The 23081-nt window shown below is 52.6% G+C and overlaps 12 protein-coding genes across 12 annotated transcripts; 7 read left to right on the top strand and 5 right to left on the bottom strand.

The window, feature by feature from the left end:
* Positions 1-874: 874 nt before the first annotated feature.
* On the bottom strand, positions 875-2551 carry P153DRAFT_386700 (uncharacterized protein; the record flags this gene model as incomplete). Its single annotated transcript, XM_033670562.1, has 1 exon — positions 875-2551. One exon carries the CDS (start codon positions 2549-2551, stop codon positions 875-877), a length of 1677 nt encoding a protein of 558 aa, XP_033522972.1.
* A 140-nt stretch (positions 2552-2691) lies between these two features.
* Positions 2692-3269, top strand: P153DRAFT_40624 (uncharacterized protein). The gene has a single exon (XM_033672028.1). The coding sequence runs from the start codon at positions 2831-2833 to the stop codon at positions 3146-3148; it is 318 nt and encodes a 105-aa protein (XP_033522971.1). The 5' UTR covers positions 2692-2830; the 3' UTR covers positions 3149-3269.
* Positions 2901-3931, top strand: P153DRAFT_367697 (RING-box protein 1). Its single transcript, XM_033668337.1, has 3 exons — positions 2901-3420; positions 3473-3622; positions 3671-3931. The coding sequence occupies exons 1-3, from the start codon at positions 3319-3321 to the stop codon at positions 3767-3769; spliced, it is 351 nt and encodes a 116-aa protein (XP_033522970.1). The 5' UTR covers positions 2901-3318; the 3' UTR covers positions 3770-3931.
* P153DRAFT_342459 (SPC12-domain-containing protein) lies at positions 3702-4698 on the bottom strand. Its single transcript, XM_033665964.1, has 3 exons — positions 4344-4698; positions 4233-4292; positions 3702-4183 (listed from the first exon to the last, which is right to left on the bottom strand). Exons 1-3 carry the CDS (start codon positions 4392-4394, stop codon positions 3980-3982), a joined length of 315 nt encoding a protein of 104 aa, XP_033522969.1. The 5' UTR covers positions 4395-4698; the 3' UTR covers positions 3702-3979.
* An 836-nt stretch (positions 4699-5534) lies between these two features.
* P153DRAFT_292877 (magnesium transporter ALR1) lies at positions 5535-7499 on the top strand (the record flags this gene model as incomplete). Its single annotated transcript, XM_033663860.1, has 1 exon — positions 5535-7499. The coding sequence occupies one exon, from the start codon at positions 5535-5537 to the stop codon at positions 7497-7499; it is 1965 nt and encodes a 654-aa protein (XP_033522968.1).
* A 1052-nt stretch (positions 7500-8551) lies between these two features.
* P153DRAFT_376699 (ubiquitin-protein ligase) lies at positions 8552-9403 on the top strand (the record flags this gene model as incomplete). The annotated part of the gene is made up of 3 exons (XM_033669685.1): positions 8552-8626; positions 8716-8842; positions 8910-9403. 3 exons carry the CDS (start codon positions 8552-8554, stop codon positions 9401-9403), a joined length of 696 nt encoding a protein of 231 aa, XP_033522967.1.
* Positions 9404-9781: 378 nt separating this feature from the next.
* Positions 9782-11096, bottom strand: P153DRAFT_423763 (BAR-domain-containing protein). The gene is made up of 3 exons (XM_033672445.1): positions 11059-11096; positions 10909-11005; positions 9782-10816 (listed from the first exon to the last, which is right to left on the bottom strand). Exons 1-3 carry the CDS (start codon positions 11069-11071, stop codon positions 10141-10143), a joined length of 786 nt encoding a protein of 261 aa, XP_033522966.1. The 5' UTR covers positions 11072-11096; the 3' UTR covers positions 9782-10140.
* A 205-nt stretch (positions 11097-11301) lies between these two features.
* Positions 11302-12530, top strand: P153DRAFT_293440 (tryptophanyl-tRNA synthetase; the record flags this gene model as incomplete). Its single annotated transcript, XM_033663896.1, has 2 exons — positions 11302-11751; positions 11808-12530. The coding sequence occupies 2 exons, from the start codon at positions 11302-11304 to the stop codon at positions 12528-12530; spliced, it is 1173 nt and encodes a 390-aa protein (XP_033522965.1).
* Positions 12531-13285: 755 nt separating this feature from the next.
* On the top strand, positions 13286-14477 carry P153DRAFT_376696 (uncharacterized protein; the record flags this gene model as incomplete). The annotated part of the gene is made up of 3 exons (XM_033669684.1): positions 13286-13809; positions 13860-14179; positions 14257-14477. The coding sequence occupies 3 exons, from the start codon at positions 13286-13288 to the stop codon at positions 14475-14477; spliced, it is 1065 nt and encodes a 354-aa protein (XP_033522964.1).
* Positions 14478-14872: 395 nt separating this feature from the next.
* P153DRAFT_367690 (GPI ethanolamine phosphate transferase 2) lies at positions 14873-18326 on the bottom strand. The gene is made up of 9 exons (XM_033668336.1): positions 18022-18326; positions 17658-17961; positions 17459-17586; positions 17026-17408; positions 16842-16978; positions 16693-16791; positions 15822-16641; positions 15657-15764; positions 14873-15594 (listed from the first exon to the last, which is right to left on the bottom strand). The coding sequence occupies exons 1-9, from the start codon at positions 18282-18284 to the stop codon at positions 15035-15037; spliced, it is 2802 nt and encodes a 933-aa protein (XP_033522963.1). The 5' UTR covers positions 18285-18326; the 3' UTR covers positions 14873-15034.
* Positions 18327-18517: 191 nt separating this feature from the next.
* Positions 18518-19645, top strand: P153DRAFT_367689 (uncharacterized protein). Its single transcript, XM_033668335.1, has 3 exons — positions 18518-19069; positions 19233-19573; positions 19629-19645. Exons 1-2 carry the CDS (start codon positions 18743-18745, stop codon positions 19383-19385), a joined length of 480 nt encoding a protein of 159 aa, XP_033522962.1. The 5' UTR covers positions 18518-18742; the 3' UTR covers positions 19386-19573; positions 19629-19645.
* Positions 19459-23059, bottom strand: P153DRAFT_342437 (ARM repeat-containing protein; the record flags this gene model as incomplete). The annotated part of the gene is made up of 7 exons (XM_033665963.1): positions 22583-23059; positions 22483-22531; positions 22156-22433; positions 21932-22103; positions 21545-21887; positions 19635-21480; positions 19459-19579 (listed from the first exon to the last, which is right to left on the bottom strand). Exons 1-7 carry the CDS (start codon positions 22816-22818, stop codon positions 19459-19461), a joined length of 3045 nt encoding a protein of 1014 aa, XP_033522961.1. The 5' UTR covers positions 22819-23059.
* Between the last annotated feature and the right edge of the window lie 22 nt (positions 23060-23081).

Genomic DNA, 23081 nt, shown 5'->3' with positions numbered 1-23081 from the left:
GACTGAACATACTGAGGTTGTTGAGAGCACCGAGAAAAAGCAGTGACTTGTGTGGAAATGACGTCGAATTCACGTGGAAAGAGATTGGGATGTCACAGTGATCGCAGCGGGTAAAGAAAGTCCAAGTACTCACGAAGAATGTGCAATGACCACACGGCTCCGTATCCAATATTCAACCATGTCAAAGCAGTGGCAAGTCGACAAGATTGAGCCAAAGAGGAATGATGTCTGGCCTGGAAACTTGATCAAAAACACCAAAGAACTTCGTCCTCACTCAATAACACGCAGGGGACGCTAATTTAGACATGAATACCCATTGCCCCTCAAGAGAGGGGGTGAGCTGAGCATCATGCCCATATTTTTTTTTCTTGATTTTCTATCTTTTGTTTGTTATGACATGTCATAGTGTTGTTGATCGAATAGTCGTGCCTGGATCCAGGGACATGCGGATAGCAGATCGTTCACAAAAGGGGAGTCCGATTTCCAAAGCCTGCCGGAACATCCCTCAAAAGGCTGTATAGTCAAGCCAAGCCAGGTAATATCCAGCTCTTCAAAGCCCGTCGCAATGCAAACGTGCGCGAACCAAACCAAACAATATACTTCCATCTGGCTAAAATCCGTGCCAGCATTCCAAACGATCCGCACCACTTCCGCCCACCTACTACCAAATGACAAGCCAGTCACTATAGGCCGTAAAAACGCCACCGAACGCCGTAAAAATAGTAAGAGAGAGAGAGAGTCGTCATGGAACATGACTAAATTGAACATCTGAAAACTCAACATGAGCAAACGAAGGACATGGCCAATGAACCAAAAAAGATCTGATCGCAAGCTATGCAGGATATCGAAGAAAAGACAAACCAAAACTCCATGACTACCGAACGCTGGATATATCTCCAGCTATATTGAGATTGAGTAAACGCTTGAGATCCTGCTCTAAAGCCAACGTATCGGGGGTAGAAGTCTTCATGGGGGGTGATTGAGGTAGATTTGCAGAGGCAGCGGCAGTCGGAGGGGCAGAGGCCTTGTGTTGCTTTGCAGCTACGGAAGCAGGAACAAAGGACATCATCGAAGTGGAAGGCTTCCTTGGTGAGGCAGTGACTGGAGTTGAAGTCTGTTGCCCCTGTCCTGGACTGAAGCCACTGGCATTGTTTCTCGCATGCGGGTAATGATCGGCGCGGGGCTGATAAGGGTATCTTCCTGGAGTCTTTGTTTGTCGATTATTAGGCATCTCCCGGTAGGGCTGAACGTACGGTGCAGACCCTCGTCGCGGGCCCGCAGGTACTTGTGGACCACTGTTTGGATAACCGCGAGAAAAAGCGTGGGGGTCCATTTGTTTCGCCGAGGGAATTGATGGGAAATCCTGGAATGCACTCTGAGAAACAGTGGGAGAGTCCGCCGTAACCTCGGTGCGAAGACCGGAGTTACGCTTAGCAGAGTCGCCTTTTGCTGCTTTGAACATGGGAGAGAGATTGCGATTGCCGTAAAACAAATCGGACGACTCCTGAACAGGAGGTGCTACGGGAGTTGAAGGGCCAGAAGCGCTATGAGACTCGGACGGAGACAACGTTTGTTGGTGGCCTTGGGGGTCTGAAGAAGCCTGATCTGCTCTGGGTGGAGTCGTGGTCGCGGGCTTCTTCTGCGACATTGAAAGTCTGTTGAAAAGATCTTGCATAATATCCTTTCCATCGTATGCCTGGGATGCGTCCTTGAGTTGGGGAACCTTGGAAGGATCAGTAACCGAGCGATGAGCTACTGGCGACGCGAAGGGGGGAGGCGAGAGGTGTGTATGTTTGGTTCCGCCGTCGAGCTCAAGTGGGAAGATCGCATTCAGCGAGCCGTACGAATCCTGTTTGTGATGCTGAGGCCTGTTGGAGTTTGGATACAGTGTGGAGACCGGGCTGCCTGTGACATTCCTAGCCCTCTCTGCTTTGTCGGCCTTGAACAACATGTCAAGAGGAGAATCTTCGTGACGCGCAGGAACGGAAATGGGTGCGCGGGAAGGCGACGGAGAGGGACTAGGGGAATTCGCAGAATCAGAACTCTCTTCTAGAGGAGGAGTTGGTGGACCTGGCTGAATCTTGGCTGGCACAGATCTAGACAGAAACTTTGGAATGGGCAGGGCAGATGGCGCAGGAGAGGCATGAAATGTAGGCCCAGCATATGCGCCCTGGTTCTTAGACGGGGTCGCAGAGACACTGTTTCGCGCAGCATCGCTACTGAGTAAGGAGGATTGGGCGCCATTTGGAGAGAAGAGACGATCGCCGCCAGGCTGAGACTGCGCGTGTTTCTTTGCATTGCGTGGTCCTGTCAAGTCTTCGCTCGAGAAGATGGCGCTCTCTGCAAGGGCGGGGCGTGCATTTCGCGGCGACCTGCTTGGAGAAGCAACCGCATTGAGCTGGTTGTGGCTGTTGGGAGCGCGATTGCCGCGTGGTCTCCGTTGAGATCCTCTTCCGCTGTTGTTCTGAGGGCCCTGGTTTGCACTCCTCGGCGGCGGCTGCTGCTTGCCCCGAGAGGCCGGTGGAGACGCTATATCCTGGGCGGTCGACATGTAGGGTAGAATTATCGCGTGAGTTATGGGATGCGGCTCTGGTGGGTTATCTTGAGGGTCGTCGACGAATGCTCTTACTTGGGCAAATGGGCGCGGGTTGAAATGTTCGGGATGGGGAGGTTGTCTGGCTGTGAATCTGATAAAGCGGGATGGTAAGGGCGTGAGTGGTTGAAGTGTTCATGTCCAGATGTAGAGGGTAGAGATAGGCACAGGCCGTCGCGTGATATAGGGAGTGAGTTGTGGAGGTGTGAAAGAGACGGCGTCGTGTCTGAGGCTGGGATGTGTCTCAGCCTTGTTTGTCGGGTTTCAGATAGCCAAGACGTGACGCACTGGCGATGGCGATGGCGGCGTAGGGCTGAGCTTCGATGGACGCGACTGTCTGTGGACGAAAGACAGACGACGTGGAGTTTGAGTTGCAAGAAGAGTTTGGATCTTTGTGGTAAGCTACTAATACTACTCTATCTCCAGTCTGCAAATATCGTTCTTGTCCATCAGCTGGTTCAATCCCAACCTCGAGAGGCAGGAGCGGGTCTTGGCGTCCGTTGCACGCCCAAGGTACGGCGCGCTGTTTGCTGCAGCCTTGGGCCTTTGCAGTGACTTTATACCGCACAACCACTTCACCACCACACTCGTGGCGGTTTTGAACTCTCTCGAAGCTGCAATAGAATTACATTTACCTCACGAGAACTTGGAAACCGCGCTCAACCACCACCCGCGTCCTCCATCAGCCTCCATCAGCTCCCCACTACCCCACACATCTCGCAGTCATGGCCGACGTTGACATGGCAGATGCGCCTGCGCCCAAGACGAAGACGTCCAAGGCTGGCGCGAGCACAGAGGGCGACAAGAAGCGCTTTGAAGTCAAGAAGGTAGGAGGAATGCATCGGGGACTGGAGCAAGGCAGAGGCTAACCTGCGGCAGTGGAACGCTGTAGCTCTGTGGGCATGGGACATTGTCGTCGATAACTGCGCCATCTGCCGTAACCACATCATGGACCTCTGCATCGAATGCCAGGCGAACCAGGCCTCCGCAACGAGCGAGGAGTGCACTGTCGCCTGGGGCATCTGCAATGTACGTTGCCACTTTCAAGCTATGCATGACCCGGCTAACACGCCACAGCACGCCTTCCACTTCCACTGCATCTCGCGATGGCTCAAGACGCGACAAGTGTGCCCGCTCGACAACCGCGACTGGGAGTTCCAGAAGTACGGTCGATAGACGCGTTCGGCAGCTTCACAGAGGCATGGGTTGGGATTTCATTTCGGACGTTTGGCGCAGCAAAGGCTTCTTAAAATGGTCATGAGAGCACGGCAGCAAGAATAGCAGCATAGACGGTCTCCATCGTCGAATGAAGTTTCCATTGGGTTCACATAGCCCCTGTTCCATATGTGACGATATGTGCTATCCTCCCAACTATCACCTCGTTCCCTAGCCCACCTTCTGTCCATCAACATCGATACTGATCGCTGATGTAGACGTGGCGTTGTGCGATGCCAGCCAGTCCTCAGGATTCTTGTTGTAGAAAGGCCAGGGTGGAACGACGACAGCGAAGGTGAGGGCGGTGCCGGCAAGGCCAATGTAGAGCGCCAGCCTGATGTCCTGCTGCATGAAGCCCACGAGGAAGGCGACGATCTGGATGGGTGAGCTTGCGAGTAGGGTATTATGAGGGAGCTGAGCGTACACCAGCTGCACCAAGCAGTACTGTGGTGAGCATCTCAGCTAGGCGTTGGCCCTCAAAGTCCTGCACGTGTCAGATTACATACACGCAAGCAACGGTGACAACACTGCGTACAATCTGGCCCTCGACGGCGTCGCGCACTTGCTCGAGTAGCTGGTCTGCCATGTTGGTGGTCGATAGAATGACTCTTCCTGAAAGTTGGCAGATCGGAGAGATGTCGATTGTTCCAGACTATCTTGCAGTGCAGGGTCTATGCTGGCGTGGTTGCTGTGGTGCTGGTGAGTGGTGGACTGTCCGTCAAGGTGGCTTCAATCCATGCATGCACTGACGGCCCGAAAGATGGGTCTGCTTGGAGCCGCAGCCAAGCATCACTGCCAGGCTTGACCGACGGAAGTCAACCAGAGGCTGCAGCCAGTCTTTGCAGGCAAGTCACAACAGACGCTTGGTTAGGCCGCGGAAATGACGCCCGATTTTCACATGTAGCGGCCAGGGCGATGCGACGATGCGTCACTGGGTTAGCAAACTAGCAAACCGTCCCCAGAGCCCAATCAGCAACCGTGCCACGCTCCGGTTCAGCAAAAAGCTTGTGTTAGACCCACCGCGCGTTACTTAACCCTCCGCCTTCCCACACACGCCCACACGCCCACAACACACACCGTCCGCCTGGACTCTGTATTTTGCACCGACCACCACCGCCCGTCTTCTTTCGCCGCGCAACCCGCCCGCGCCCAACCGTTGCAACCGCACACCACTGCACTCCCTGGCTGCACCGCTGAGTCAACAAAGGAACCTCGCACGACTCGCGGCCCCCGACTGTGCTTGATCGAGTTCGAGCCTCTCCCTTCCCTCACGCTCGTCTGCAACCCTGGCTGACGCTTCGGCGCCTGATCATCTCCAAACCTTCAAGTTGGCGGGGCTTTACCTTCACAAGTTTTCCTCCATCCGCCCCCTTCTCGGCCCAAAAGCGTGGGTCTACGGAGGCGACTACAAGAAGCCGCCATAACTGGGCTCCAAACCAACCACTCACTCACTATCGAACTACTGTCTTTACAAACCTTTCCTTATCCCTTGTGGGGTGTGGAATTCTGGCTACCGGATACATTTCCACCTCGGCTGAGTGTAGGGGACGACCCTACGCGAAGCCTGCTTTCAAATTGAGCGTGCCTTAGAGGTGGGCGCTCACAAGCGGCTCACCGAAGCTTGAGGCTCTTGCCCTGCAAGAGACTTCTCAACAACCAGTCAAGCTGGCTTTAACAGGACAAAACAAAACATAGGAGTCGCACCAACCACCGTCTAATCGCCGATATGACGGACACTCCGAGATCCGAGGCGTTCCAGACGAGGTTCAGCACCCCCGTGTCTGAGCTTGACGACCACCGCCATCAACCCGCGTCCCTTCCACGAGCCGATGCCGGATCCCCTCCTCGATCGCGCCGACCAACCTTCGCGAGCACACACCAACCAGAGCAGTCGACTCTGCTTGCCCAAGTCAACGAAGCCCTCGAGGCGAATGCAGTTACTCGACGCGACTTCGAGTTCGCTGTAGTGGACGACGATGCGCCATTTCTGTCTCCTGATGCTTATGGCCGGCGTCCGTCGCTAGCCACCGGCCCACATGCGCGCCGAGACACCTTCAGACGCCCCCGCGATCCTGCCGTAGAGCGCCTGGCCAGATCCAGAGGATCTTCTACATCTTCGCGATCTGTGTCGCCTCCCAACTCCGTCGATGCTTTTGCTGGACCCCGGCGCCGCGATCGGGCGGGAACTATGAACAGCCATGCTCCTTCTGAGCTCGATCTTGGTCTGCACAGGACGCATTCCCGTGGTACCACTCGACGACCGACCATCAGCGACGAGCGCCCCGATGACCTGCCGCACATCGAAGTAGCATCTGCTCACAGCTCTGCCGAAGAAGATGTCTGCTTCCCTGTCCAAGAAGACCCCGGCAAGACGACAAGATTCGACTACGAGGAATTGGAAGAGTTCATTGCAGAGGTTCAGGAAAGAACTCCAATCGGCGATCATCTGCACCGCAAGCCAAGTGTGGAGTCCCGGATTTTGAAGCCCAAGATCTTCGCAGACTTGCGACCAAAGTCGAGTCACTCCTCGGTACATAAAGAGGCCGATGCGCAGACGCTGAAAGACGTCGACCCAGCAACCCAAGAGAAACTTGCTGAAGAAGGCCTGGCACACGTGTTTGACAACGGACGACCAGATGTCAAACTTAACCGTTGGACCTTCTTCTCGTCCGAACTCGACGATACCATCCATGCAGCAGAGCTGGGTGGTCTGCTCATGCCAGGCGAACATTTTCGTGACCTCTTCGAGACACCTCCAGATGGCGGTGTTTGGTGGATGGACATGGTCAACCCGACGGAGGAAGAAGTGTTCGCAATCTGCAAGGCCTTTGGAGTGCATCCCCTTACCCGTGAGGATATTTGTATCCAAGAGCCGCGCGAGAAAGTCGAACTGTTCCACCAGTACTACTTTGTCTCCTTCCGATCTTTCTTCCAAGCCGACAAAGAGTCCGAAGACTACCTTGAGCCCGTCAACTTCTACGCAGTAGTGTTCAAAGAGGGCCTGCTAACCTTCACTTTCTGCGAGAGCCCGCACACTCTCAACGTGCGCAAGCGTATCAGCCGTCTGCGCGATTACATCAACCTCAACGCCGATTGGATCTGCTACGCTCTCATCGACGACATCGTTGATAGCTTCGCCCCCGTCATCCGCGGTATCGAACATGAAGCCGACGCCATCGAAGACCAGGTCTTTACTGCTCGTATTGAAGACTCGCGCGAGATCCTACGCGCTGTTGGCGATTGTCGCAAGCGTGTCATGCAGCTCCTGCGCCTCCTCGGCGGCAAGGCAGACGTTATCAAGGGTTTCGCGAAACGCTGCAATGAAGCATATAGCGTTGCGCCCCGTGGCGACGTGGGCCTGTATCTCAGCGATATCCAGGATCACGTTGTCACCATGATGTCCAACTTGGCTCATTTCGAGAAGATGCTTTCCCGCGCGCACTCCAACTACCTCGCGCAGATCTCGGTCGATCAGGTCATCCAAGGCAACCAGAGCAACGAGACGCTGGGCAAGGTTACGGTTATTGCAACCGTCCTCGTTCCGCTCAATTTAATCTGCGGTCTGTTCGGCATGAACGTCAAAGTCCCAGGACAGGACGGAAGCCTTGGCTGGTTCTTCGGCATCTTGGGAGTGATTATTGCTTTTGTCGCGACGTGCATGGGAGTCGCCAAGAAGATGAAGTACATTTGATCGGGGCTTGGCTTGGTTCGTTTCGTTCTGGTACGCTTGTTTTTTGGCTCCATTTCTTTTGTACAGCTTGTGTGTTCTCATACGTTAGATCGAACGTCTGGATGTAGTCTTGATTTATTAGATTTCTCTTAAGCGAGGCGAAGAGGGTGGTTGTTTGCTATTGGCATCTTATGTATAGGTTTATGGTCATGCTACGTTACGTAAATAGAACAAAAGAAAAAAGTTGTGCTTTCAAGGTGTTCTCGAAGAGTGCTGGATTTGTGAAGTCATTGACCGGGTACTTGAGGTCGTTGGAGTACCGTAGGAGAGCATAGTCTAGAACTCCGTGATACTAGCTCGTATTTATCTGATACGAAGACACTACTTTTGTTCTTTGTATCCCTTCGTAAGTCTGCGACTGGGATCCGAACAAGGTGAAGATGAGGATGCGTAGATGCAGATGAATAACCATTTCTAGACAATTTGCCAATTGCTTATGCATGGCCAGATGCTCACTCGCAGTCCCACTCTTACATGCACGCGGATTAGCAAGTGATATGTCTATCGTGAGAGCCTCTATCACGCAAGTACATCATGTGCACCACGCATGCCGGCGTGCTGGCGTCGCGTTCCGAACTCGGCAAGACTGGTCGTCGTTTCAGAAGGAGCGCCGCCGCGCCGCCTCAACGTTGAACGAGCAAGAATGCCGAGTGGAATGGTGTGGCGTCATGGCAAGGGGAAATAGGGAGGTGCTGTAAATGAAGCGGAGGCTGCGATTTAGTCATCGTGCGGGTGGTGTGGAAGGGGCAAGCCCAACGGCGGTGAACCATGACAGTCTCCGAGATAGGCCGGCCTGACCATGTCCCTCTGGTTCCACGCTTTGGGCGTCACACACACTCACCCTGCCGCTTAAAGTCTCGCCCTCGCCTCCCTCGCTGGGATTTGCACTTGTTCACTACTCGCCCGTTCTACCCGTTCAGCAATAACCGACTTTGTGTTCATACCGCTCTGCTCTTCCCGCTCCACCATAACGATTAGACGCCCAACTTGACATCCCGGAACGAAGAGGCAAGATGGCGGAAGCTGCACAGCGCGTGCTCATGAATGAGTTCAAGGCTCTGAGCAAGGAGGAATGGACCAACATCGAGGTGAGCCCTATCTATAACCAGAGTCACAATGAGGGGGCGTCCCTCCAGAGTGGCGAGTGCAGTGGAGTACCTAGCTAACCGCCGTACAGCTCATCAAAGACAACGTCTTCGAGTGGAGCGTAGCCCTCATCGTACTGAACCCGGACTCCCTCTACTACGGCGGCTACTTCAAGGCCAAGATGGCCTTTCCTCGCAACTACCCGCATAGTCCACCAGGTACGTCACAACCCACCCCTACTCAGGGTCCACGGAGGGTCAAGTGTGGAATACTAACATGTACCAGACTTCAAGTTCATCCGCCCACTTTACCACCCCAACATCTACCCCGACGGCCGCCTCTGCATCTCCATCCTACACCCACCCGGCGACGACGAGATGTCGGGCGAAACCGCCGCCGAGCGCTGGTCGCCCGTGCAGCGCGTCGAATCCGTCCTGATCTCCATAATGTCGCTCCTCGACGACGCCGAGACGGCCTCCCCCGCCAACGTCGACGCAGGCGTCATGCTGCGCAACAAGCCGGAGCAGTACAAGGAGCTCGTGCGCAAAGACATGGAGGCCTCGAAGCAGGATATCCCCAGCGACTACGTTATGCCTACGCACGAGACGGCGTGGAGGAAAAAGAAGGAGGACGAGGGCGACTTTGAAATGAGCTGGGAAGATAGCGATGTTGAGAGCTTTGGTGGTAGCGAGAGCGACCTTGATAGCGAGGATCAGGAGATGGACTCGGACTTTGAGGGCGACGACGATGTCGAGGATGAGGATGAGGAGGATAAGTGAGGGCTGAGATGGCTTGCGCTGTCCTCAGCTCCATGACATCGCCCTCCACCCTTGGCCATACCAGTCCGCTCAGCACTCGTCCAGCCGGTTACACCCACCCACGCGAGCTATGATCGGACACGCCATGGCATCGTTTCCCACCCCCTGTTTTTTGGCGACACCATCATCATCCCCCCTCCCTTGTTTCGTCTTTCATCATGAGCGCGGCGTCTGGTTTGGGGTAGACGGCGGGTTCAAGGCGTTTTCCCTCCGGGTCATGGTTACGATTTCATACGCATCTGCATTGGGCTGGCGTTTTTTTCCATCTATTTAATTTTACCCCCAGTATTTACCCCCCGTAGTGTATGGCTCTGCATATGGGCGTGCACACACACACACGCGTCTTCTAGGGCGTGGGAAATAGAGGAATGTTTATCTTGGAATATGTCATATTGGCTTTGTGTGAATGACGGTGTGTGGGTGATGGTGACGATGAAGATACGCGGAGTGATTCAAAAAATTTGTAGATTTGTTGTGGTTGGTGACAGATCATGATGCAATGCAACCTCGTACTGACTGTCGTTGTCTGTCCCATCCTCCGCCATACACGCTGCCCCCTCTGCCCTGCCTCCAAGACCAAGACCAAGCAAAGTCCAGATTTGATATCAAGAAAACGCCACAAAGCAAGTCCAACACGCAAGCACACACACTCTGGTAGCTCCAAAACTCTCCAATTACCTTGCACTCGCAAAAGCTCACTAAACGGTCCCCGCAATACTCAGATCGCGTATCTCCTGCAGCACCTCCTCGACGCGCGCATCCAGCTCGCCCTGCGCGTACTGGTCCCGTGTGTTCGCATCTAGATACTGCTGGACCTGGGCCATGCGCGAGTACGCCTCTGCACAAAACCTAAGCTGAATCTTGACCAGAGCCTCGAAACTCGGATCCAGATAAGGGACGCGCAAGTCGATGAGCTGCGGCAGTTCATTCGTGAGCGTCTCATTGAGCTGGTCGTACGCCGCCTTAGCGAGCTGTTCATCCTTCTCCGCGCGCGGCAGCTTGGTAACGTCTTTATCTGGTTTGTCTGTGAGTTTCTTGACCTGGGCGCGCATGCGGTCGTAGTCCATTTGCTTGTGCTCGCGCTTTGTAATGCAGGCGTTGATGTCGGGGAAGTAGGAGCAGAAGCGCTGGATGGGGTCTAGGACCGTGGTGCGGTAGGGCCCGTCGAGGGCTTTTATCGTCTCGGCGTCGAGGTCGGTGACGGCTTGCTTGTAGGAGCGTGAGACGCCGTCTTTTGTGCCCGCGTCGCCGTAGAAGGCGTCGATTGTCTCCGCGATGCGCATCTGTGAGGCGGTCATGGCGCGGAGCGAGTCCAGGTAGCCTTTGGCTTCTTTTTGGAGCTTGTTGGCCGCGGTTTCCATGGTGCGGTAGCGCCTGGGACGGGGGGTGTTAGGACGGGCTTGCTCTGGGTGGGACTTGGGTATGGTATGGCGGGGTGGGAGGGGTGGGTTGGGGTGGCTGCGTACCGCTGCTCGGTTTCAAAGTCGCGGTCGTTTGTGCGCTCGACCTGGCCCGTCTTCATGAGGACCTGCGTCGTCGCGCGGTTCACGCCTTTCTTGAAGCCTACCGAGCATGAGTGGCTGTCTGTGGTGGACTGGCCGTGGACTCAATCTTACCGGTCCACGACATGGCTGCGCGTCGTGTCTTATTCCCCTACTAAAACTTGGTTTGGATTATATGCAGTGGCAGTTTGAGGGTCCTAAAGCGCGGGGAAAGTGTATGGTAGATTGACTGATGCGGATGAAGCCGGCGTTCCTGGATGCGGGCGCGCTGGGGAGTCGAGGGCATGCAGGGTGCTGCGCCACACAATGACGATCGCGCTTGCCATATCCAGCACGGGCAAAACTCCACAACCACAAATGCTTTCTCTACGGACGTTGCGTCGAGCAGCGCCTTTGCCGTTTCGTCTGTGTGCCAACTGCGTGCAGAATGCATCGACGGAATCGCCCCTCAAGAAAGAGCATGGGAAAAAGCAGGTCATATTTTCGGGCATCCAACCCACTGGTGTACCACATTTGGGAAACTATCTCGGCGCTTTGAGACAATGGGTTAAGCTTCAAAACGATGCGTCGCCAGATACCACGCTCCTGTTCTCCATTGTGGATTTGCATGCCATTACGATAAAACAAGACCCAAGGGAATTGGCGCAATGGCGGAGGGAGATGCTGGCCAGTCTGCTGGCAGTAGGTCTTGATCCCAAGCGAAGCATCATCTTTGCGCAGAGCAGCGTGAAGCAGCACGCCGAGTTGATGTGGATTCTGAGCTGTGGTGCGAGTATGGGATATTTGAGCCGGATGACGCAGTGGAAGGTAGATACATCCATTCAATTTATATAGCATAGGCGTATGAATACTGACATCAGCAGAGCAAACTCTCCCTCCCCCAAAACGCCTCGCCTCTCGACCCCTCGCCCTCCAACAAAGATGCTCTCAAACTCGGTCTCTTCTCCTACCCTGTCCTGCAAGCCGCCGACATTCTGCTCTACAACACGACACACGTCCCCGTCGGCGAAGACCAAGCGCAGCACCTCGAGTTCACGCGCGACCTCGCCATAGGATTCAACCACCTCTACGCCTCCGATGCCAACTCACAGTCCTTACTAGCTGTCCCGCAAACGCTATTGAGCCCTGCTAAGCGAGTCATGAGCCTGACTGACCCAACCAAGAAGATGAGCAAGAGTGATCCGAAGCCCAAGAGCCGGATACTAATAACTGACTCAAGAGACGAGATACACGGAAAGATCAAGACGGCATTGACAGATTCAGTTGAAGGGGTGAGCTACGACCGAGACAGCAGGCCCGGGGTGACGAATCTCATTGATTTGATGTATCATTTTGATGAGGCGGCTGCTGGGTCGCCGGAAGAGTTGGCGGCAGATCTTAAGGACTTGAGTATGCGTGCGCTGAAAGAACGGGTCGTGGATACGATTGACGGCGGGATTAGAGATATTCGGGAGAGGTACGGGGAGCTGATGGGTGGGGACCAGAAGGTGCTGGTTGAGCAAGCGGAGGTAGGGGCGCAGAAGGCTGAAAAGATTGCTGAGGAGACTATGGGGAGGGTGCGAAGTGCTATGGGGATTGGTTGGTGATTTGTATATTCCTCAAAAGAGACGAGAGGGGGATGGAGAAGGAAATCGAGAGAAGCAAACACTCCAGATTCTTCCTGCTTCCTCCAAAGATCGCGTGACAGAAAATCTACAGACGATGGCAAAATATCGGTATCGACTACCCCGAACAAAAAGTTCAGTTGAATGGCCACTGTATAGAAACTGACATCTCGCACTCAGCAATGTTTGCGTGGTTTGTTTATCGCTGGATGGTGTTGAGACGGTCAGGGTCTTGTAATACCGTCAGTCATCTGGAACTTTCTACATTGGGCAGTGACCATGATCAGGGCACATCGCATTGTCGACAATGCACCAGCCATTACTGATGTTCAGATGCCAACCTTCATTTGTAGTCTTCACGTTTAGCTGTCGTGTAATGGCATGGGTCTCAATGCTACAGCAGTGTGCGGTTCGACTTTGATGTGTGAGTGAAGGTCCCCGGCAGTAGCAGTACAACGCTCTTACCTCACATACAAAGCTGGTTATTTTTCTCCACGCTTGAGAGTAGGGAAGGCGCAAGCACATCTCAGTGCCTCGCATACATCCGCTCACATTCACAGACCGCCACCTTCACTCGTCCCAACTCACTCACTACCACATGCCAGCACTGCCACAGTGCCTGAGACAACGATTGTTCTTTCACAGTACCGGAGCACAGACACCTCTCGACGGCTTATCTTTCAATGGACATTCGCAGATTCTACACGCTCATTTCAGTCGACGAATTCAACCAAAGCATGGCACCCTCAACCCGACTGCAAGCTCGGCCAGACCGTCGTGTTAGCTATGCGGGGAACGGAGCACGGCACAATCCTATAGTCATCGAAGACACGTCGTCTCCCACCACGTCTACAGGGTCTTCTGAACCTCGGACGCCTGCTCGCAGATCTGCTCGCAAGCCCATCGTTCGTGTCAAGGCCGGGGCAGTCGTCAAGACAAATGCAGAGTCCAAGAAAGCTACCAAAGTTACGTCCAGCCCAGAAGAGAAGCAATCCACGAAGAAAGAGCGACCTGTGCAGACGGAGTGCTTGCTCTGCGCAACCACGAAAAACACGGCCCGTTCTTTCAAGGTGCCAGTAGACGAAAATGCCTGTAAACACCTCGAGGAGACCTGTAACGTGTGCATTCAAAAGATTCTTAAAATGAAGATCGTCGATAGACAAGTCAACGAGGCAGAGCTAGCCTGCCCGTTTGGGAACTGCAATTACAAGCTGGATGTGCCGACATTGAAGTCGGTCGTTAGCAAAGCCTCATTTCAAGAGTAAGTTTCTCTGTCTTTCGTAACAGCTTTGAAATACTAACAACAAACAGGTGGGATGCAGCTCTCGTCAAACATCATCTTTCAGCCAGTGAGGAGTACATCATATGTCTCAAGCCCGAATGTGGCAAGTACTTCTCGATTGAAGGCTGCAAGAAGAGTAGGCGCGGTAAGCAGAAAGTCGAGTGCCCATACTGTCAGTATGAGCTCTGTCTTTCCTGCAATCGCCCATGGCATAAGTCCGGCAGCTGCAGCAAGGCCTTGGAGAAGGAGAACCAAGAGTCCGAGGAAGCCATCAAAAGCATGGGAGCAAAACCATGCCCAAAATGCGGCGTCAACATCGAGAAGCAAGGCGGTTGCGACCATATGAGTTGTATGTTCTGCGGTCATCGTTTTCTTTGGGAATCAAACGAAGTCGACCGTTACAGTACTGACGAAAACGATATTCAGGCCAACGTTGTCGACACAACTTCTGCTGGCAGTGTCTCGTAGCGTACTCTGCTACGATGATACACGGTCAGGGTTGTTCCAACGGTACTCGAAACATTGCTCAAGAGCATGCCAACTGGGTTCCCGCCAACCTCAATCTAGCCCAGGTCAACAGTCTCATTGAGCAGGCTCATGTTCAACGCGACAACCTGGGTCCACATCTACACCCGCCTGTTGGCTAGATGCTGTTTCAGCAACCTCCTACTCAGCCACCCCAAGATATTCATGTACAGGTCCATGCTCAGTTGATGGGAAATCATATGCTTCTTCTCTGGATCAGAGATAGGTAGGCTCTTTGGTCAATTCTTCCTTACTCTTGCGCCTACATAGTAACGTTCGGTGGTCTGTCTGGTCGTCATCTGCTGTTCCAAACACCCTGAAGATCTCCCTCTGCTACTCTGCAATATCTCTTTCTTTTAGTATAATCCAACTCAATATCGAACTCTAGACAAAAGCTGCCAGTGTGCCATCTTCCCGAAGATTTCTCACTACTTCCGGTCGTCAGCGTTTCTCACTACCACTCCGATTCTTTACGTTGGCGTTGATGAATTTTATTCATAAGTGTACTGGCGCAACCCAATTTTTTCTATTCCTTGCCGGGTGAAGTCTCAGTCTCCATCAGCTCGTGAATGCTCAATTTAAACTGCTGTTTTATTTTCCACTCGACGCTCATGACACATAAAAAACACCGACTACAACGTCCATAACAACCTTGGTTGTTCCCCAAGCGAGCCATTGCTCACCACGTTCCTAACCACCACACCAATCCTCCCAACCCCACCGTAACACCCAAATGCCACGCAACCCCCCAAGCCATAGCAAACAGATACTTGGGGCTAAAAACCGTCCAGATAAACAGATGCGTGCGCAGCGCCGTGCACGCCGCCATAACAGCCGCGAGCATAACGCCCGTCCACAGCGTCATCAGCGCAACATGGCGCATCCAAACCCGCTCATCCCCTTTCCTCTGCGTCCGCGCTTCATCATCCCCACCCCTCGCCAACCGGGTGAGATGAATCCGCTCCTCGGCGACCCAGTCGCGCGACGTGGAAACCTGAACCGTCCTTTTGCGCCCGTTGAGCATCAGCATGCCCGCTAGCGACCACCATACGGGGCCCGCCCAATTCGACAGGAAGACTAGGAGACCCACGGCTAGGACGTTGTAGGTTGAGACGCCGTTGTAGGAGTTTGATAGGTCGATGGAGGATATTGCGTTGCTGTTTCCGAGGGCGAAGAAGGAGGTTTGCGCGAGGAGGAGGGTGATGGTAGTTACTGCTGCTTTGGGGAGGTCGAGGAGCGCTGTGTTGGGTGTTAGGTGTGTGTGGGATATGATTGTGTGGAAAGTGGTAGGGGGGACTTACATAGGAAGAGGAATTGCAGGCGGAAGAGTAGGTATAGCGGGATGTTGTGGGCTTTTGTTTGGGTGAGGAGGAAGAGGGTTGTTAGGTCGAAGAAGGCGAGTGCCATTTCTGCGGGGATGTTTAGTGCTTTGATTGCTCGATGGGAGTTGGGGGTGTGATACGTACCGCCGTGACCCTCACGTTTCCTTTTGGCTCTCCACTGGGACCGCTTCCATTCTGCAAACGCGATCCAACTCCCGACTAATGCGATCCCACCGAATACCGTCTGTGCGAGAACGACGAGGTCGAGTGTCTCTATCCACTCCATTAGAGCTCCCGTGATACCTTGCGTGAGCTCAGGAGCGTCTTTTGCCGTGAATGCCAGCTTGAAGATGAAGGCCGTGCAGCTGAGCGGCAGCACGGCAACAGTGCCCACCATGCGATGTGAATCCGTAGACTCGATTTCCACAGCCCGAACACTCATGCCACTGTCGAAAGTAGCCACCGAGCGAGCAACATGTCGAGAGAGTCGGAGCGTAACATCGACATAAGTTGCGCCCACCAAGAGCCAGAGCAGGGTGGACCCATGCCCATGGAAAACACCGCTCGTGACGATGTCATCGGCTCCAGCGTATTTCTGCCCTGTCTGGTTCCATCGCCTGATCACTCTGTGTAGAGCCAGCGCCATGATTGCAGGGTGGAAAATCCACTTGCTGAACCACTGCTTCCGCATGCTGGTGATGAAGAGGTGGAAGAACCAGGCTGAGGTCGCCCAGTACCAAAAGTTGTGCTCCTCTTCGACGTATGAAGAGGCGAACATAAGGATGGAGTAGAGAATGAGAATCAAGGTGTAGTACAAGCCAGCCGAGGAGGCTGATCGGAGTGGAGGAAGCGCGAGATAGCTTAGAACACAGATGAGCAGAGATAGTGAGGTTCCGAGCACTAGACGAACGACATCGTAGTTGGAGGCCGTGCTGGACATTGCTTCTTGAGATTCGTGCATGAACTGCGGATTGTTAGTTTGGACAGTAGCCGATGGTCAGGATCCAGGACTCACTTTGTAGAGATGGTCAATGACGGACCGATCAGTTCCCATTGCATTGACGGCTCTTTGCCAAAGACATGCTAGCGCCTGACCGTCTGTTAAGCTTGTCTCCTATTTCTAGTGAGCTTTGCATCATATCTAAGTATGCGAAATACACCTACACCTGGGGAGAAGCAGTCGAATCCCAGCTCGTCCGCTCCTAGCACCTTGTCGTCAAAGTTCATTCCCGTATATGTCGCTCCCACGATTTTCTTGATCTGCTTCGCATTTCGGTACAGAATTTGTACACGATCCTCAACTACACTGATCAGTATCAAGCACCCAAAGACCACTCAACACACTTACTTTTGTCCCAGAAGCCGAGAAACTCCTCAAGGAAAACACCCAAATTGTTTTTCGGCACGGGGAAACCAAGCAGGCCAGCGAGAGTGGGCGCAATGTCACTCTGCTCAACCATTCTATAGTACTCGAATTCGCCCTCGTTTTTCGGCCTGACAGGGCTTTCTTTCTTTGTAGCTCCGGTGATTTTGGCGAGCTTGGGACTCATGAAGACGAGCGCGGGCGACGTTTCACCAGGCGAGGAACCACCGTGATTTCCGCCGTCGTTCATACCGTGGTCGCCGCAGAGAACTAAAAGGGTATTGGAAAGGTGATCCTCGTTCTCGATTGCGCCGTAGATAGTCTGGACCATATCGTCCATCTCCTTTTGTTTGGGGATCATGTTTGGACTGCAGGTCGATCAGCATCGCGTCATTCGGAAGGTGAAAGGGAGAATAACCTTTTCGGCCCTGCCTTGTGCCCAATATGGTCCAAGCCCAGATAATGCAGAATCATTGCGTTCCAATCACTGTTCAGTAACTCGCCAGGGACATGTCTCGTCACATTGTTATCCACCTCGGTGAAATCCTGCACAGCAAATCAACAATCGGCATTCTATTGCTCCTATATACACAAAGATGACGATAGTGGTAACTGACCGAAACAAAGAAACTACTCGTCCCATCTGCCCTGGTAAAAAAGTCTGGGAATAGCTTCAACCACGTATCATCGCCGTACATTACCAGGTTGCCGTTCTTGCCGTCGAACTGCTTAGCTCTGATCTGCGCGAGCCATGTGTCTTGTGTTGCGAGAGAGGAGGACGTGTCCGACTCGGCGAAGTTCAGAATCACATCCAGGAAGGAAGGTATGGAGCCTGTAGTTATGGCTTTCACACGCGGCATAGTAATGGTGGGGGAGGTAGCATGAGCCGTGAAAGGAAGCGCGGTGCCGTCTCGAATGAGGCTATATTATAGTTAGCCAAGTTGCATCGGAATTGAGTGTTTTGTTTGAAAAGGTTCTTACCTCTGTACAAAGCTCATCCCACTCTCCTCGCCATACACAAAATCACTCCTTAGCGCATCGACAACCATAAATACCAGCTTGTCAAAGGGTGCTTTGGGTGGCTCCTGCCACCCTTTCCCCAGCACTGTGTTCCATCCCAGCTCTTCGTACTCTGCCAGCCCAGGCATGAAAGGTTTATACGGGAAGAAGCCAGTCGCAAAGACCAGAATCGCGACTGGAATTAAGAGATTCGCGAGCGCGAGAAGAGTCGTCCGGGGCGCCATTACGATTTCCAGACCTAATTGTTAGCTCAAATGAGTGTGAAGGTGTGCAAAAGCCTCATAAGGAGCGACATTGAACGCGACAAGGAGCCACCATCATGGTGTCGCGAAGACGCGACGTTCGACTTTCAATCCAGGGTCCAGCTTCTAGTCTCGAACCCGCTTAGCCGACGCACTCGACGAGCCAATGACATCACCATAGCAAGGCTCCATTTCCCAAGCTCGGCTCTGCAGCAGTTCGACGTTCCTCCAAGCATTATATGTCTTGTACCCCATTGTCTTTTGCCAGAGCGTCAAAACCGCGTATCCGTAGTCTCCAGACGCGTCGCCCATTGACTTCTCCCCTATCAGCTCCCCGTCTCGTCCCAAGACCGCAAATCAAACATCACCATATCGAGCAACAGCTCTCCGCATACCTCCAACACCACCGCCCTTCTACTCGCTCACCAACAACATCCAATATGGCCTTCCTCCTCCCCGGTCTCCGCCGTGGTCTCATGCTCTCCACGCCCCTGATTCTTAGCACACCTCTCCTCGTCTACCAATTCCGCCACGCCCGGCCCATTCTGTGTGACTCGTCCCCCGCCCTCGCAAAGGCCGGCAATTTCTTAGACACATACACCCACGATGCCAAGACACCCCTCATCACTCAATCCGGGGCGGCGAACCCACGGGCTATACGACAAATCAGCATGGGGAGTATCTTTGGAGTACTGGGCGGATTGGGAGTCAGCCTGTTCAGCAAGCCATTGGCGGTTTTGATTGGGTTGGGCGTCATTCTTGTGCAGGTGAGTAATCAGATTTCTATAGCTGGTGTGGACGTGGAAAGGGATGAGGATCGCCACATAGGAGATTCATGCAGAGACAAATTCTGGGATCTACGTCAGACATGCCAGACATGCTATCTACAATCAATGCCGAGGGAGAGAGTAAAAGCTGACAAAAGCCTAGTTCATCGAGTCTAAAGGCATTCATATCATCCCAACATCGTTCCTGCAAAACCGCTTCAAGAGCATGAACGTCCGGTCCATGGTGCAGGACAATGTAGCCTTCAAAATGTCCTTCGGATTGACATTCATGTTGGCAGCATTTGCGGAGTTCTAGGTCGACTATGTCAAGGTTTGTGATGTTACTTCACGGTCAGAAAGGATGGAGACCCGCAGTATGGTATGGGCTCCTAGCCAAACCTGTGCGCAGGATGGACCATCATCTGTGGTTGCAACTGCATCTGCAACTGCTTGCAGCTCTGCCAGAAGGTCTTGACAGCTTCTTTGAAGGCCATCGAGTTCTTCGCGTTCCTGTAAATACGTTAGTAACGAAGAATCTATGAACAGCTAGATTGATGAGACGTACCTTGTCAAGCTCTCGATAAACTTCCGCACCATAGCTTGCACACCAGGATCTTGTTGGAAACGAAGCAGAAGTGGCTGCTCAGCTAGGGAGTTTGTGAGATATACCCTTGCATGCTTGTCAGACTTGATGACAGCACGTAGGGGTGCGATGATGTGCTCTAGGCTGGTGTAATCGACCTCTCCGCAAACGTTCGAAATCAGAGCAAGAGTGACGGATGAGCCAAAGTGGGCGACAATGTCTTGCAGCGTGCCCTGGTGTTCACTGTGTGTGTTGCCTGACAGCTCGAAAATATCCTTCCACAGTTTAGCTGCTGCACGCTTTGGAAGCACTTCAGGTGAATTGATCGATTCCACTGTGAAGCCAAACATGCTTTGAAGGCTCTCCGGATGCTCTTCTGTTAGTATTCGGGGATTTGTGTTCATGAAGCTCTGGATCAACTCTATACACCCAACTGAGATTTCCGGATCGTTGCGCGGATGCTGTAGCGCCTGCATTATGCTCAAATCATGTTGTAGGAGTCGCCGGGCCTGGGTCTCAAAGCCTTGGGGTGGAGTAGTCTTGTGAGAAGAGATCCAGCAGCACGCTGTGTCCAGTACGTATGGTAGTCGTGGCGTCTGAACGGTAGTTTTCGTGATAAAATCAACCGCTGCAGAAGGGGGGAGTACGAAAGGTCCAGGATTGGTTTCCTTGAATCCGGTACGCAGGACATTGCAGGCTGTTTCGACGATCTCACCATTCCCAGGAAACACTTGCGTCAAGTAGTTGACGAAGTTAATCACTTGATTTTGAATGGTTTTGCCAGGACCTTGAGACCAGAATGTTGAAGCTTCTTTATCGGAGGCCAGATCTACCACCTCCTCGTCCAAGGTCTGAAGTGCCTTACCAGTACTTGATAGACATTTCAATGTGGTAAGCGCAAGTACTTGTCCTTGTTCCACGTCGGTTCCTTCTTTGGTATAGTTCATCGCTTGCATGGCGTCCTGCGCGATGTATCCGAAGATCTGTCCTACACCAGCGAGTTGCTTCTGTTCTGAATCCAAGGCCTGAACAATTGCGGCAATACCTTCGAGGACTTTGCTTTTCGTGAATTCCTCGGCTGTCGGGTACGTAAGGAATTGTTCATACATCTGGAAGAAGGAGGGCAGTTCCCCGGTAAGTGATGATCTGCATTCCGAGCAAAGCGAGGCGAATGATTTGGCGGCGCTGTGTGCTAGTGCTGGCTGAGCAAGAGCGGTGAGAAGAAAGGGCAGAACTTGTGGCAGAAAGCGAGGATTTCGAAGAAAGAAGGAGTCTAGAGCTGCAACCATCTCGACGGCAGTCCTCCTTGTCATAGCAGGAATGCCTGCATACCCAGACACAGCAGGGAACAGAGGCTGCTCAAACAGGCGATTCAAACTCTTATCAGCTTGGTCGTTGAACGTGTCTGAGATGGCGATGAGACAAAACAGCCCAGCCTCGAGATTCAGCCAGTTGCTTGTCTCCAAAGCATGCAACGTAAAGTCGATGAACTGATCAGTCATTGTGTCGCGCAGGGACTCGTATGCCTCCATGATAATGTCTCGCACGTCGACGCGGAAGACCTTGAACGTCTTTTTCGAATCTGAATCCCAAGAATCGGTAACATCAGACGAGGGATAGATGATCTTCTGCACAAGTTCAGATGTTGCTTGGAATACATTCGCCTTTGCGGTATTCATCCATAGAGGTTGTTCATCGCCTGATGCGTAGTTGAACATCTCCTCTGCAATGGAGCTTACAAAATTACTCCAAAAGTCAAGTACGACCGGAGCTACCTCGTCTTCGACACCGACAGGTTCAGGGTACTTGAGAAGATCGTGTAGAAAAGCTGCAATATCGTCAGCCAGTGTACCTAACCATATGGGGCCTATGAACCGTTAGTTCTTACTTACACATAACCTGCTGATGATGTGGTATATCTGGCTCTGTGTATAGAACCTTCGATTCGAGTAGAATCTGCCCATAGGCGACGACGATTCTAGCCAGAGATACGGTTTCAGCATCGAGGTTTTTCAAAATCTCCAGGCCCCACGGTCCAGCAATAGCTGACCAAAGCATTTCGTGGTGTTTTGGCTCAAAGAAACTTGGATAGTTCTCAAGTACTTCGGCAACAAGCTCCATGGCATCTTCGACGTGGTACTCTAAGCAAGTCAAAGCGAGCTCTGTCACCGATCGGAGATACTTGAGCTTCTTTGGAACTTCCTTGAACTCAGACTGAGCGTAAAATATCCAGCCCTACAAAGTCAGCGAATATGATACGTCTGAGATGTTGCACTTACAGTCAGACATTTCAAGGCAGCCACGCAGATTTTCTCTCCTAGTTGTACATATTGCGCATAGCTCGCGTCACTCGACGGCATCGACAACCACTTTATGCCACGACCGAATGAAACATGAAGCAGCACTTCTATGCTCTCTGTGTTTGCAATCATACGCTCATGTGCCGTCCGACTGGCTTAAATTAGCTATTTTACTGTGATAGAAACTGTCTGATTATGCTTACTCGGGTTGATTAGAAAGCTTTTTCGTTTCGTCGGCCAGGTTCATGGCGAAGTCCAGTAGAACCAGAAGTTGGTCATCGGAGAGTTGAGGCAGAATATCCCAGGTCGACTGATGGCTATCTAAGGCATCGTCCAAAACGGGCTGTTGCACCGCAAACGAAACAGCCAAGCTTCTAATGCACTGGGTCCAGGTTGAAATCGGCTTGGTGAAGTACTGTGCTAATGTCGAGCTTACTTTCCGTGTTGCCATAGAAGAAGTAGGACAGGAAATGAGATGATGCTATCGATCGCGGTCAGTCTGGAAAAACAGGAGAGAATCCTGTACATACGATAAGTGTTGACAATAGCTGTTCAGAATGCTCCTCTGTCAATTCGTTACTATGAGCTTATTAGAGAACAGCAAACTTGTACTTTGGCGGAACGACTTACGAATCGGCATTGAGTTTAACGGTTAAGGTAAGAGCCCCAAAGAATCGGACTTGTTCATTATCGCTCTTGAGAAGAGCGTTGGCAATCTCCCATCCTTGAGGTGAGCGCTGCAGTACTCGCAGCGTGGCTTCTGTCTGAGCAATCTTCTTCGCTTGACCGGGATTGTAGAGTGACTTGACCAGGTTCTCGATCTCCTCGAAGCTGAGAGGGAAAGCTTGAGGCGCTTGAGTCGCCATACTTGCGATTCAAGCAGATGTTGGTCTAGTATTTTGTCAGTAGTTGAGATGGTGAGGTGGAGATGAGCTTTCGAGATTAATGTGAGGTGTTGGAGAGACCAAATTTAGGGTCATGACCATGACCAAAGGATGTATCCCGAAAGAGTGAAGTGAATCAAGACATGAGTTATCGAGATCGACGTGATGAAGAATACGAAAATTGTGAACACAAGAGAAATGCGATGCTTCAGCCTACTCACATGTATGTGGCTTATGCAGTGGCT

This window comes from Dothidotthia symphoricarpi (assembly GCF_010015815.1).
Source record: "Dothidotthia symphoricarpi CBS 119687 unplaced genomic scaffold P153scaffold_12, whole genome shotgun sequence".
NCBI classification, from domain to species: Eukaryota; Fungi; Ascomycota; class Dothideomycetes; order Pleosporales; family Dothidotthiaceae; genus Dothidotthia; species Dothidotthia symphoricarpi.
This window is presented reverse-complemented; position numbering and strand designations above follow the sequence as displayed.

Bases quoted from the DNA above. Each gene is read 5' to 3' on its own strand.
- P153DRAFT_40624 (XM_033672028.1), top strand. From the start codon at position 2,831: ATGTGTCTCAGCCTTGTTTGTCGGGTTTCAGATAGCCAAGACGTGACG.
- P153DRAFT_367697 (XM_033668337.1), top strand. From the start codon at position 3,319: ATGGCCGACGTTGACATGGCAGATGCGCCTGCGCCCAAGACGAAGACG. The intron at 3,421-3,472 runs GTAGGAGGAATG...AACCTGCGGCAG, and splicing joins AGCGCTTTGAAGTCAAGAAG to TGGAACGCTGTAGCTCTGTG. The intron at 3,623-3,670 runs GTACGTTGCCAC...AACACGCCACAG, and splicing joins TCGCCTGGGGCATCTGCAAT to CACGCCTTCCACTTCCACTG.
- P153DRAFT_342459 (XM_033665964.1), bottom strand. From the start codon at position 4,394: ATGGCAGACCAGCTACTCGAGCAAGTGCGCGACGCCGTCGAGGGCCAG. The intron at 4,293-4,343 runs GTACGCAGTGTT...TGACACGTGCAG, and splicing joins ACGCCGTCGAGGGCCAGATT to GACTTTGAGGGCCAACGCCT. The intron at 4,184-4,232 runs GTACGCTCAGCT...TCACCCATCCAG, and splicing joins TACTGCTTGGTGCAGCTGGT to ATCGTCGCCTTCCTCGTGGG.
- P153DRAFT_423763 (XM_033672445.1), bottom strand. The intron at 10,817-10,908 runs GTACGCAGCCAC...CCCCCGTCCCAG, and splicing joins GACTTTGAAACCGAGCAGCG to GCGCTACCGCACCATGGAAA.
- P153DRAFT_367690 (XM_033668336.1), bottom strand. From the start codon at position 18,284: ATGGCGCCCCGGACGACTCTTCTCGCGCTCGCGAATCTCTTAATTCCA. The intron at 16,642-16,692 runs GTGAGTCCTGGA...AACAATCCGCAG, and splicing joins TCATTGACCATCTCTACAAA to TTCATGCACGAATCTCAAGA. The intron at 15,595-15,656 runs GTAAGTCCCCCC...CACCCAACACAG, and splicing joins CCTGCAATTCCTCTTCCTAT to CGCTCCTCGACCTCCCCAAA.
- P153DRAFT_367689 (XM_033668335.1), top strand. From the start codon at position 18,743: ATGGCCTTCCTCCTCCCCGGTCTCCGCCGTGGTCTCATGCTCTCCACG. The intron at 19,070-19,232 runs GTGAGTAATCAG...ACAAAAGCCTAG, and splicing joins TGGGCGTCATTCTTGTGCAG to TTCATCGAGTCTAAAGGCAT.